Source organism: Eschrichtius robustus, chromosome 12 (genome assembly GCF_028021215.1).
Source record: "Eschrichtius robustus isolate mEscRob2 chromosome 12, mEscRob2.pri, whole genome shotgun sequence".
NCBI lineage: Eukaryota > Metazoa > Chordata > Mammalia > Artiodactyla > Eschrichtiidae > Eschrichtius > Eschrichtius robustus.
The window spans coordinates 1,964,955-1,978,574 of NC_090835.1; the positions used below are offsets into that span (position 1 = coordinate 1,964,955).

The 13,620-nt window shown below is 44.6% G+C and overlaps 1 protein-coding gene across 5 annotated transcripts in view; it reads left to right on the top strand.

Moving 5' to 3' along the window:
• CNBP (CCHC-type zinc finger nucleic acid binding protein) overlaps positions 1–10,717 on the top strand; it is a 55,676-nt gene extending 44,959 nt beyond the window's left edge. Inside the window, exons 1-5 of one of the 5 annotated variants that reach the window (XM_068557302.1) lie at positions 681–838; positions 8,107–8,244; positions 8,343–8,435; positions 8,588–8,786; positions 9,649–10,717. In XM_068557302.1, coding sequence (XP_068413403.1) covers positions 8,121–8,244; positions 8,343–8,435; positions 8,588–8,786; positions 9,649–9,766 — 534 coding nt within the window. In that variant the 5' untranslated portion in view covers positions 681–838; positions 8,107–8,120 and the 3' untranslated portion in view covers positions 9,767–10,717. Of the gene's footprint in view, positions 1–680; positions 839–8,106; positions 8,245–8,342; positions 8,436–8,582; positions 8,787–9,648 lie in introns of those variants that run through there. The other 4 variants (XM_068557300.1, XM_068557305.1, XM_068557303.1 and 1 more) reach the window with 4 other exon arrangements.
• The last annotated feature ends 2,903 nt before the right edge of the window (positions 10,718–13,620 follow it).

Below are 13,620 nucleotides of genomic sequence, written 5' to 3' on the forward strand. Positions count from 1 at the left end.
AGAAAATCTAAAGGCCTTTCGGGACCGTGACAGCCCAGGCCGGGTGGCCCTCCTGTCGCAGGGAACGTCACTCATCACATGCTCCTCCGGTGACAAGGGTGTTGGGACCGAGGTTGCGGGCCGTCCTTCCACCCCCGCCCGCTCCCCAGGGAGGGACTTTTATTTGAAAGGGGGTGTTATCAGTCCTGCAAGTGGGAGCTATGAGGCCTCCGGGGCTCTGCCTGGGCCCCAGAAAAACCCAAACGAATCTCAGGCCTGCGGGCCGCAGCCACGGCCACCTGCGTGACTGGGCAGTCCGACTTCCCCAAACCGAGAGGCCCCGGAAGTGGGGCCGGGCTCCGGCCGCGCCGAGCTCAGGGTCCGCGGGCACACGCTTTCCAGAGCCCGCCACGGGGAGGAGTCCTCCCGGCCCCACGCGCACCGCAACCGCCTCCCTGAGACCCCCTCGCGGCGCCCCTCGGCGCTGCTGCCAGAACGGTCGCCGAGCCAGGACCCCGACATTCCCGATCCTGAGAGGCCGGGTCTCGGGGAGGGAAGGCCGCGCGCGGGGCACGGCGGGAAGGGCCGCGCGCTCAGGGGAAGAGCCCCGCCCGCCACGCCGCGTCGGGCGGGGCGGCCCTCCCCGCAGGCGGCCCTAATTGGACGGCCGAGCCCCGCGCGCTGATTGGCCGCGTGGGCGAGGCGGAGGAGAGCCGTGCGCAGCGGCGTGTGTGGGGCCGTGTGCAGACCCGCGTGTGGCGCAGGCGAGGACCCTGAAAATAAACAGCCGCTGCCTCGCGAGCCGCCTTCTCGGCCTGCGTCCGAGTCTCCGCCGCTGCGGGCCTCTCCGACGGTGAAGGTGAGGCCGCGAACATGCCGGGGGCCGCGGTGTGGGGGCCGCGGGCGAAAGCTCGGGAGCAGGGAGGCGGCGATGGCGGCCGCGCTCCGGCCTGCGCCGCTGCTGCGTCAGGCGGGAAACGGGCCGCCGCCGCCCGGCCCCGGACTGCGCCCCGCGGCCGGCCGCCTTCCCGCCCTGCCTGCTGCCCGGGACGCGGGGCCGCCGCAATCGGGCCGCCGGGCCCAGGCCGCAGCCTCGCCGCGGACGAGGCCGCGCGTCCTTGGGGCCGAGGCGGGGGCTCCGGGGCCGCGGAACGCAGGGCGGGGGTGGATTTGGCGGGAACGTGTGGGGAGGGGGCCGTGTGGGGGGAGGGCCCTGGAGCGGCGGGGGGCAGGGGGGCTGGGCCTGGCGCGGGCTATATGCCAGGGGCTCTGTGGGCTTAGGTGGGGCCTTGGAGAAGCTCTCCGTTTAGGGTGGGGGGACACCCCGCCGGAAGGCCCGTGAGGCTTCGGGACTCGTTCTGCCTACTTCCCGGTAGCTTCCCGCTTCTTGAATTTTTATCGTCATTGACATGCTAAGTTGTCTTACGGTGCAGTTCGGGAAGGGGCAGATAAGGCCCGCTTTTCTTGAGTCAACACTAATTTAAGTTACGGAGGCTTTTAAAAAACGCCGCTATCAGAAAAAAGCATGAATTTGTCAAACTTCCAAAATCATGGCAGCAGCAGTAACCTTTGCATCATCTCTTGGATAGGTGAAACGAATACAATTTAATCTAAAAACGAGGCGAGAAGATTAATTAGCCAACCTCCATTTGGATTTTCCAAACGTGAAAACCTATTTTAGAATGGCATAATGGCCCACATTTGGGTTTGGGTGTTGATTTTATTATTGGTAAAGCTTGTGCTTGTTGCCACATGTTAACCACATGGCCGCAGCCACAGGGCACTTCCAAAGGAAGTGATTACATCTGGTTTTGGGGGTCTTAGGAAAAGAAAACATTGCTCAGTTTTCATCTGTGACTTCAGATAGTGTGTATCAGGCATTATTCAGAGGGATCCACAGAAAGGGTAAGGTAAAGAAGCCAAGAGTCGGGATAAGTTTTTTTTCTTTTCAGGAGGATTAATTTACGTCCTCATCTCGTACCCCCAAATGAAAAGTTTTTAAAAACAGGTTTTTCCCTTTTTCCTATTGTTTGACCCAGTTTTGGGAGAGAAACATAACCAGTTAATTTCTGCGTCAGTGAGTTAATCTTAATTTAAATTAAGAACTTTGTTATTCTTTTGCTCAAGACCTGTAAGTTGAGTGTAAGGTTTTGAGGTTCTAAAGAGATGGATGAAAAGAAGTTCCTACCTCTTAGGCTTTTTTTTTTCCCCTCTGCAAAGCAGTTATTTTCAAATGCTTCTTAAAAATTACTGTGATGGAGGCTTAAACACCTACAAAGTGCCGCGTACATAGTTTCATGCTGTTTTTAGTTTGTTGAGCCTGATTCTTGTCTACAAGGAACTCTCTGTACTGGAATATAAAAGGAATAATTTATTAGGTTCCCAAGGGCTGAATTAAGGACTTAAGATTTTTCCAAATCGCAACTCTTGGCAACAGTATTTGAAAAAAGCTAACAGTATATATTTATGTACTTATCTAATATGTCACCGATAAATTGGGTAAGTTTGTCTCAGCAACCAAAGGTCCACATTCCTTTTCCTATTGATAACAAGCTAGGTGTTTCATACGTGCAGTCTCTTTAAAATATTTTGAGCCAAATCAGTGGAAAACTTCAGGGGCATTTATTACACTTGCATTTGAACATCTGGAACAGGCCGAATGCTGTCTTTTCTAAGGTATTATAAGTGAGTTTGGTAATACAGTTTTGTGATTGGATTCTTTTTACCTTTCTTAAAATCTAATTGAAGTCTGTGGTACCTAAATGGAAGCTTAAAATGGGTACTTAAAGGCAGTAGAACCACAGTTTGACTAATTGGAATGATTGGTCTGTTGTCTAAACTCTTGACCACAAGAGAGATTTTGCTTTTTTTTTTTTTTTTTTTTCCCCCCTTGCAGGAGTGAGAGTTTCTTTTAAGAATTGCTGGCTTCTTTCCTCTTCCTAGCCTTCTGACAGTAAGTGGAGAGCAGAAGACTGATGCCAAGGCATCCTGGCCTGCTATGTGGAGAACACTCTTTCTGTACTGTCTCATTTAATAGAACTCTTATTCTGCCAGTGTCAGATGCCGCTGCAGTAAGGGCATGCTGTTGAGAGATTCACAGTAAAGTGTACACCATTTTCATGTTGTAAAAAACTGCTGGAATAATAAAATAGAGCTTGTGGCTACCAACATTCACGTTGTGAGTGGATGGGCTCTGTTAATTAGGACTGAGAGTGCAGTATGGTGGTCGCCTGGAGTGGCTCCATAGTTACAGATGAGGGTATTAACTAGTGAAGTCAGGTTGCCAGTCTTTGGTCTGTGGTGACACTCCTAAGTTCTGCCTCAGGAAGAAGGTTAAAATGTAAAGTGGCTTTAAATTCATTCATGGGTGTGGATTTTTAGAAACGTATCGATTCTAGTTTTATTTTGACTTCTCTAAATTGGTGTGCTTTTCTGATAGCATTTTCATGTACTGTATCACTTAACCCTAACAAAAGCCTCTGCAGAGGACTTGGAGCCAACTGTTGAAATCCTGACTCTAGAAGGTTAGCCAAAAAGTTCTAGAAATAAGGTGTTATGGGAAAACCCGAGTGAACTTTGTGGCCAACCCAGTAGTTGTATGGCTTTGGGAAGTCATTTGGTCTCAGATCCTCAGTTTCCTTATTGTAAACTGGGGACAGGAATACATGACTAGCAAGGTTGTAGGAGTTACAGATAATGTGTTTATCAATCCTTGACTTACAGTAGGTGTTCAGCTACTGACTGAAACCCTTCGGGACATGCAGAGATGGGTGTTGAGTAGCATTGCTCCCAGGACTGTACTCTCTTCTACAGTATTCTGGCCAGAATGCAGGTAGTGCACAATATAACTTGCTTCCTTCCATTCTATCTGTAGTTTATCTTTATTTCAGCAGTTTGAAGTGTTTCAGTACCATGTTGGAACTCTGACCCAACTTATTAGGGCGTAAAAATGGGTGAGTGCATTCAAGGGGCAGAAGCTCCACTGTGGTCTCAGTGCAGGTTAGGTCAACGTGGATGAGTCAGGGGTAACCCTGAGTTTGGGGAAGGTGACTGGAGACACAGCAGATGTGAATCGATACGACTGTGTTAGGAAAACAGTCTAACCTGATCCTCATCAACTGCTTTATGTCACGTTCCCCCTCCCCCCTTGCCTGTTGCTACTTATTTTAAACGTATTTATAGAGAGTTACGGTCTCTTATTCGTTGGAACGCATTGTTAGTCTTGACCATGTGCTGTTAAGATTTAAGTAGTTTACTGGCTTTGTTCTTAGTATCAAAAATATGGTAGAATTACATTCACGAAGACATTTGTATTCCATTTGCGTTTTGGTACCAATTCCAGGATTTAAGCCTTAAAGCCTAGACGAGTGCAGTATCTGTAAACGAGGCCTCATAGTTTAGCTTACGTGGCCCTCACAGTGAATCTTTGCAAACCGTATCCTGACTGCCTTACTCCTCCTGCCTGGCATGCCTGTGCTCCTACCACGTCTTTACATGTGATTTATGTCAATGAAAATTCAATACACAGCAGTTGAAATGGAAACAGATCCTGATTCCTGTTATTGAAAATGTGGAGTCATTAGGAATTCACCCTTTTTCTTGTCTTACCTCTAATCCATTCCACTCAGGAAGTAGATTTTATGAGATGGGAAACTTGACTATAAGCAGAGTTGGGCCCACTTCAAGCCTGCTGTGTAGATTGGTTTTGTTTGTTTGTTTGTTTGTTTTGGCTCTGCTGTGCGGCTTGCAGGATGGATGCCCAGAACCCTAACCATTAGGCCACCAGGGAATTCCCTGGACTGAGTGCTCATCTCTCTGTCTACAATCCAGCTTAACTGGGAGAAGAGTGGAAAGGCAGGGATAACTGTGTAAGCAGTGGGCATAAATCCATACGTTTTTTTAAATTGAGCACCTATTAAGCACAAGGCAGCTGGTAGTAATCTGGTTACAGATCAGTTTTATCTTCCTCAAGACAGGAGAGGGGTCAGGTGTCCTGAGGTAACGCAGCAAGTGGTTAAGCTGGGTTAAGTGGTCAGTCTTTTTATACTGTGAGGGATCCATGGGTGTAGGTACAGCAATGATTTTTAGCAGCAAAAGGAAGAAAAATATGCTCCCCTGCTGCCTGGCAACAGTGAAAATACGGTATTTGTTTTTTAAATTCGTATATATGTTTTGTAGCATTCCATAAAATGTTGCTGAGAGTCTGGATGGCAAGTTAGGGGTCCTGGCTCGGTTGCTGATTTTAGTGACCTGGAGTGAAAATTTCTCAGTTACATGTGGGGATTTTACTAGACAATCTGAAATACATACTGAATTTAGAGTGATTGTAGTCAGTCCTCATTGAGTACGTAGTTGAAAATATATCGTTAACTTTTTTTTTTTTTTTTTTTTTTTTTTTTGGCTGTGCTACGCGGCTTGTGAGATCTTAGTTTGAACCGGGCCCCGGCAGTGAAAGCGCTGAGTCCTAACCACTGGACCGCCAGGGAATTCTCAGCATCGTTACTTTAAATTAATGGTGCAACAACTCTTGTGGTAGCAAGAATTCAGGTGTTTTATTGTCAGTACTCACTGGATTGGATCGGGTCTGTACAAGAAACACAAATTGTTTCGTTCAGCAAATGACTATTGGTGCCCCCCCCACAAAAAAAAACACCAAAAAACCCCAGCAGTTAAAATACTGAGTTATACTGCTACTAAAAGGATAATTGTATGGGGTATTATGATTCAAAGGTGAATTACTTGGTGTCTACTCTGAAGGAATATGATAAAAAGCAAAATGGTAGTGTAGAGTGCCCTGGGTCTTACTAGGGATTAAGGATAGCTCCAGGCTGGGTGGTGTGGTCAGGTTCTTTTATAGAGTTGGCCCTTGAAGGTTGCAAAAGGTTGTGACAGGCGGGAGAGGCGGGGGCAGGGCAGTGCCATGCCGCAAACTCTGCAGCCAAGAGCTGTGGGAGTCAGGGAGCCATGATAGATTTGCAGCTTTGTCTTACCGCCTCTCGTTTTCCTAAGGAATAATAGCATGCCATTCTCTAAAGACCTTATAACCTTATAAATACATTTGTATGTAAGATGAGTACCAGGATCAGTAGCATGCCTTAAAAACATAGTGGGAATCAGTTGGGTTAATGTTACTAAAGAGCTCTCTGTCATAAAGGAGTCGGTGAAAATGTAGACCAGCTGATTGAGGTCGGCTTGGCCAAAGAGAGAGAAACAGTTCATGGAAAATCCACACTTAGCTTAATCAGTTCTTGAGTAGCTAAATTTTTTAAACTAATATTTGTAGGCTAAAAGTAAACCTAAAATTTTAACGGCTGACTTTATTCAATACACTGATAAACATCTGATGATTCATTACAACGTATTTCCTTTGTACTTTACCATTATGAAACAAGAGGTTCTTTTAAAGCAGCAGTCTAAAAGGGAGGTTGCCCGGAACTATCATTTCTTTAGCTTTGAAAATGCATATTGAATATTGGGTTGTCATTTTTCGAAAAGATAAGTATCTTATTGAAATAAGAGAATTATAAAATACTCAGAACTTGTCAAATTGCCTGGATTACCTTGTGAAAGGAAGTGATCGTTTGTGCAAAGAACTCCTTGGGACCAAGAGTTAATGTGCTCAAATTGGTCCCGAGTAAACGGAAGATGCAAAATGAAAATGGGGTTGAGGGGAGGATGACATACCATAAGCTGCATTTTTTTGTGATCATTTTATGTGCCATTCGTTTTTTAATGATGAGTATTCTCTCTGGTGGAAACCAGCCCCGCACATGACTTAGAATGCCAGCACCCGTATAAGAAAGCAAATGTAATTTTGCAAAAATACGTTTTTAATCTTCACTGACTGGTTTCATCTGACTAGAAACGTGCATTATGCATTCAGGCACTTTCCCCTACCCCTTATTGGTAATAAGTTTATACGGCAAGTGGCAAGAGTTGGTAGAAAGATTCCTCTGAAGATTTATCCTGGCTCTGATTGCAGAGAGTTGGGAAAGGTAGTGAGTTCTTTTCAATATTTGATGATGGAGACTTGAAACTTGAGCATAATTTTTAGTCACTAGATTGCTCTACAACGTGTTTTTAAAACTTGGTTTACCATTGTTTGACACTGGAATTAAGGGTAAAAATGTTTAGATATGGAAGTGTGGAAATGTAAAGGTTACATTGTTTTTAACTAGTTTGTTTTTTGAAGGCCACTTTACTGGGACTTTGTCCTGCAACATTCCATTCTGTTCTATTCCATTCCATTCTATTCTGTTCTAGGAATAGCCCGTGCTTATTTTTGGATTGTTACATAAGAAGTATAAAATGCATTTGCTTTAGTTGGAGTTTTGCTTTTATTTTGAAACAATACCCAATAAAGGAGTCGTCTATGAAATTCCAAATAGCCTTGTTTTAAATGTAAAATTACAGAAAAATTTGGAAATGGGAGAAAAGAAGAGGGAAAAAATGGTCCCAGTGCTACTGGTATTTTACTTTGGTGTCCTCTTTGTCATTTTTCTAATATTTTTAACATACTGTGCCGTCTAGAGACAGAATTGCCTGCATTTCTTCTAACGAGCCTGCTCTAAATACTGAATCAGCACGTAGTGCTGCAGTTTAACTGGGCACTGTGTTAGGTGCTAAGGGCGCAGACGAGAATGTTTCTTCATTCCCTCTCAGAGTCCATACTACAGCTCCACTGGCTTATTCCAGTTTTATAGCCAGTAAATGACTTCCAGTTGCCCACAATAAAGTTTACTGGCTTGTAACCATGAAAATGTCCATTAAGTTGGACCTGGAATGAGGTATTACTAATTATTTCTAATAATGGATATTCATGGATACTAACCCTGTAAGTCCCATCATCCCATTAATAATTGGATTAACATGTATGCATAATCTTAATGATTGTAAAGATCACAAGTTTATGAAAATACATAATGTTTTCAATGTGTTTTTCACTTTTAATATATTTCATAATAGATACATAATGCCTACATATATAGTTATGTGATTGTTTTTCTAACCAATATATTGGTTGGCTTTTTTTTCTCCGGAATAATTATCCAAAAGTACACTAAACGGGGAGTAAAAGCTAAAAGTAATTTCAAGTGGTTTAATGTGGTCATTTTTAATGTTTTGAAGATCTGGCTGCAGCCATGAGCAGTAATGAATGCTTCAAGTGTGGACGATCTGGCCACTGGGCCCGGGAGTGCCCCACTGGTGGGGGCCGTGGTCGTGGAATGAGAAGCCGTGGCAGAGGTGGTTTTACCTCGGATAGAGGTATTTTTGTCGAATAAAAAATTTTGAAGTACTTCAGCATTCATAAGTATCAAGACTGGTCTAATTAGTCAAATTCTTTTTGTTTCTGCCCAAAATAGGTTTCCAGTTTGTTTCCTCATCTCTTCCAGACATCTGTTACCGCTGTGGTGAGTCTGGTCACCTTGCCAAGGATTGTGATCTTCAGGAGGATGGTAAGTATTTAACACTTCCTCTTCGTACGAGCATGCACTACTGCGTTGGAAGAGATCTTCCACCTCTGAGGGTGTGTGCTGTATGGTTTGGAACGTAGCGGCGTCTGTAAGGTTTTATAGTCTTGGTCTGCTTCTTTTCCTTATTGTTGAAGCCTGCTATAACTGCGGCCGAGGAGGCCACATTGCCAAGGACTGCAAGGAGCCCAAGAGGGAGCGAGAGCAGTGCTGCTACAACTGCGGCAAACCCGGCCACCTGGCCCGGGACTGCGACCACGCCGACGAGCAGAAGTGCTATTCCTGCGGCGAGTTCGGGCACATTCAGAAAGACTGCACCAAAGTGAAGTGCTATAGGTGAGTTGCCGGCATGCTGCTGGCCAAGAGCTCATGGCAGGGGCTCCTGGAGAGTGAGTTGGCTATAAATGGGAGGGCCTTGGGGATAGTACATGCCCTGAGGTGGCTGCGACCGTAGGAGAGGTTTCCGGCTTGCGCAGCCGAACTGTCTCTACCTTGGGCAGTGTCCTGCCGTGATGCCTGGTGGGTTATGGCAGCTGGGCAGTACGCAGCACAACTTTGGAATTTTTAATGTTCTAAAAATAAGAATGTTGGGACTTCCCTGACGGTGCAGTGGTCAAGACTCCGTGCGTGCTTCCACTTCAGGGGGCATGGGTCTGATCCCTGGTCAGGGAACTAAGATCCCGCCTAACTGTGCAGGGTGGGCTCCCTCCCCCCTGCCAAAAATAATGTTTTGTTATAATAATTTGGGGTTTTCAGAGACTTTGTAGAAAACCGTGTAATTCACACACACAAATCTTTTGTCATGAAACCAGAAGTCTCTGCCTGTCTGTGAATGTGACATATAATAATATGTACACGTTAAAGTGTAAAATTTTATAAGTTTTGATATGTATATGCCTGTGAAATCTTAGGGGTTAATTTGTGTGAAACTATAACATTGGCCAGTGTTTTGGTTGTGGTGTTGGTTGGACTCTTACGGCAAAAGTTTTGGTCTTATGCCTTAGGCTGCACAATTGGGTAGCTTCCCTATCAAATTCCTCCTTTTTGCTCTTAGTTTAGGGGATAATAAGACTTACTGTCCTGAAAACAAAGCTGTACTGGTTTATTGTTGCTTTTTGTTCTGCAGTAACTATTGCTTTAGTCCAGTTTGGCATTTTCTGAGCGCTATTATGAAGTTGTTCTACTTTCCTTTCTTTAGGTGTGGCGAGACTGGTCATGTAGCCATCAACTGCAGCAAGACGAGTGAAGTCAACTGTTACCGCTGTGGCGAGTCAGGGCACCTTGCACGGGAGTGCACGATCGAGGCCACGGCTTAATTACTGTCCTCTGTCGCCCCTCCTTTTCTGATTGAATCCTCTTCACTGGCCAAAGGTTGGCAGATAGAGGCTACTCCCAGGCCAGTGAGCTTTACTTGCCGTGTAAAAGGAGGAAAGGGGTGGAAAAAAACCGACTTCCTGCATTTAACTACAAAAAAAAGTTTATGTTTAGTTTGGTAGAGGTGTTATGTATAATGCTTTGTTAAAGAACCCCCTTTCCGCGCCACTGGTGAATAGGGATTGATGAATGGGAAGAGTTGAGTCAGACCAGTAAGCCCGTTCTGGGTTTCTCGAATATGTTCCCATGTAGGAGGTAAAAACCAATCCTGGAAGTGTCCATGAGCTTCCATAAGTAACTTTAATTTTAGCATAATGACTGCCTTGGATTGTCTGACCTCAGTAGCTGTTAAATAACATCAAGTAACATCTGTATCAGGCCCTACATAGGACATACAGTTGACTGGGAGTAAACAAAATAAAAACCAAACATGCGTGTTCACGGCTATGCGAGAAAACTTGGGATAAAAGCCTGAACAGGAACAACTTCCCCGCAGCGTTGATGCTGGGTAAACAGATGGCGATGGCAAAGGTGTAGAACACATTTTTTCAAAGACTAAATCTAAAACCCAGAGTAAACATCTATGCTCAGAGCTAGCATAATTTGGAGCTATTCAGGAATTGAAGAGAAATGCATTTTCACAGAAATCAAGATGTTATTTTTGTATACTATATCACTTAGACAACTGTGTTTCATTTGCTGTAATCAGTTTTTAAAAGTCAGATGGAAAAAGCAACTGAAGTCCTAGAAAATAGAAATGTAATTTTAAACTATCCAATAAAGCTGGAGGAGGAAGGGGAGTTTGACTAAAGTTCTTTCTGTTTGTTTCAGATTTTCATTAATGTATATAGTGCAAAATGCCATATTAAACGGGGGAATGTGGAGGACTGAAAGCTCACAGTTTGGACTTTTCTTTTTGTACTAAGCCATGTCTTCAGTAATGAAAAATAGCTGTTACAAGGAAGCACAGGCTTCAGATACTTCGGGGTCAATTGTTTTGCAAGGATATAGAAAATTTAATTCTTTCTAATCCATTATAATGATGGCCTTTAGCTCTGTGTTCATTCTGAACAGTTCTAATACCATTGCTGTTTTAGCATTTCATATTTTTCCTGGGCTTCACGGGGATCTGAAATGTTGGAGTCCTTCTTTTTTCCCTAGGGTCTGAGCTAGAGTTGAGATGGACCTTAGAAGTCATCTGGTTTAATGAACTCACTTTATAGGTGAGTTACTAGAAGCTTAACTTGCTTGAAGGGTGTACAGCTGCCTAGAGCTGGGAACTTGAAGTACGCTTTCTACCCTATGCCCTCTATACTTTTTTGTCGTCCCCCCACCCCACCCCAAACTACATACAGTTAGTGGCACATGCTTCCCCAGGCTAGTTCATTTGTTCCGCCTTCACACCGCCATGTGATTTCACCTTGGATGTATCGTGCATTTTTCACCCTCCATGTAAAGTCTGGCCAGTTTATGTTGGTGTATCACTGCAGTGTTAAGATTTGGTGTTTCACCTGTGCTGTGCTAATTCCAGCTTGGTCAAATTAATAGTCCAGAGCAGGCAAGAAAATGAAAACACGACATGGGTTCATTTCGTTATGAGTACAAGCTTACTTTCTATTTGATTTTTTTTTTAGTTTCTAGCACAAGCATGAGACAGTGTAAGGGAAGCCCTGTTTTCAAAGGCATCACTGTTACATGTAATTAAATTCAGGGTTGGGGGCCAGCGCACATGAGGTTATTTTCTCCCAAGGTTTCCAACCTCAAGTGGGAAACATACAACAGCAAACGAGATATTTAGAACTGCTTTGTTCCAACGTAGCACCATCCTTTGTGCTACGTTTGTAGTACCCAGCAGTTGCCTTTTGTTCGAGACCCTTTGACGCACATAATTAAGGACCTATTTGAAACATACCACAAAGTGTGCTTTCATAAGGTAGCATTTCTTTGCATTGACCTTGATGACTGAACAAGTCCAGTGAGAAAATGTGTTGTACAGGGATATTGAGCTAATTGCTAGGAGCCAATGAGCAGTTTGTGTAGGATTAATGCTTTGCTGTCAAACTTGGTTGTAAGGCTACTTTGGTTTTTTTTAAATGCTTCTTTAGATATCTTTTTCTTTTTAATCCTATTTATTTTTTGGCTGCGTTGGGTCTTGGTTGCTGCGCGCGGGCTTTCTCTAGTTGCAGCGAGAGTGGGGTCTACTCTTCGTTGCGGTGCGTGTGGTTCTCATTGCGGTGGCTTCTCTTGTTGTGGAGCACGGGCTCTAGGCGTGTGGGCTTCAGTAGTTGCAGCAGACAGGTTCAGTAGTTGCGGCACACGGGCCCTAGAGTGCACGGCCTTCAGTAGTTGTGGCGAGCGGGCTTAGTTGCTCCGTGGCATGGGATCTTCCCAGACCAGGGCTCAAACCCATGTCCCCTGCATTGGCAGGCGGATTCTTTTTTTTTTTTTTTTTTTTTTAATAATTAATTTATTTTTAAGGCTGTGTTGGGTCTTCGTTTCTGTGCGAGGGCTTTCTCCAGTTGCAGCAAGCGGGTGCCACTCTTCATCGCGGTGCACGGGCCTCTCATTATCGCGGCCTCTCTTGTTGGGGAGCACAGGCTCCAGACGCGCAGGCTCAGTAATTGTGGCTCACGGGCCCAGTTGCTCCGCGGCATGTGGGTTCTTCCCGGACCAGGGCTCGAACCCGTGTCCCCTGCATTAGCAGGCAGATTCTCAACCACTGCGCCACCAGGGAAGCCCGGCAGGCGGATTCTTAACCACTGTGCCACCAGGGAAGTCCTTAACGCTACTTTTTAAAAACAGTTTTCAGATAGTAACATTGCCTTGATACATGAATGGTTTTGTCAAAAGTGAGGCTTGTTTGGAGGTAGCATCTTTCACCTGTTAGGGTCTGCCTCCCTTTTGTGTACTTCTAGAATAGCTATTTCTCCTCAGCTTCTTGAAGCTTCTTCATCAGTGACTTCAGTGAGTGGATCAAGAGAAGCTTTTGCCTACAATCCTATTTTGAAGAATTTTGTAAGTGGTGTTTAGAATAATCAGTGCAATGAACACTTATGTATACCCACTCCTAGATTTAACAGCAAACAGTTGTTCAGAGGCGTTTGTGAGTAAGTTGAAGGTGTGACTATTTTGGCATGCGTCTTGTGGGAACTAAGATGTCCTCTCTCAGGATCACGGTACCACTGTCATGCTTAAGAAATCTGAGATTATTTCCCTAGTACCATCTGACCCCTAATACAACTGTTCAGATAGCCGCAGTTGTGTCAAAAAAGCCTTACGTAGCCAGTTTTCCCAAACCAGGATCCAGTCAGGGTTTGTAAGTTGCATTTGGTTGGTACGTTTCCTTAGTCTCTCCTAACAGTTACCAACTTTTCCCGCCTCATAAGCTTGATTTTTTTTTTTTTTTTTTGAGACTGGCACGATTTTCTTGAATGTCCTATATTTACTAATTGATTTTCTTTGGTGTCATTTCACTGGTTTATATCCCCTTTATTTCCTGGTCTACAGGCTTGATTATTAGGGTCAGCTTGAACTTGTGTTGGTGAGAATGTCTTCAGAGTGTGTAATGTTGCATTACATCAGTTTTACTCTTGACACAGAACTTGATCATTTAAGGCAGCCTCTTTTTTTTTTTTCGTTGTAGTGATGTGCATTTCCCTTGAATAGTTAGGAATATCTTGGTCTCCATTATCCATTCACTTGATGATTTTAGCATTTATTGTCCCCCGTGCAGATATTGATTTGAGTTCATAAACTTGTCACGCAGTTGGGAGAAATGGAGAATGTCGCTCCCTGG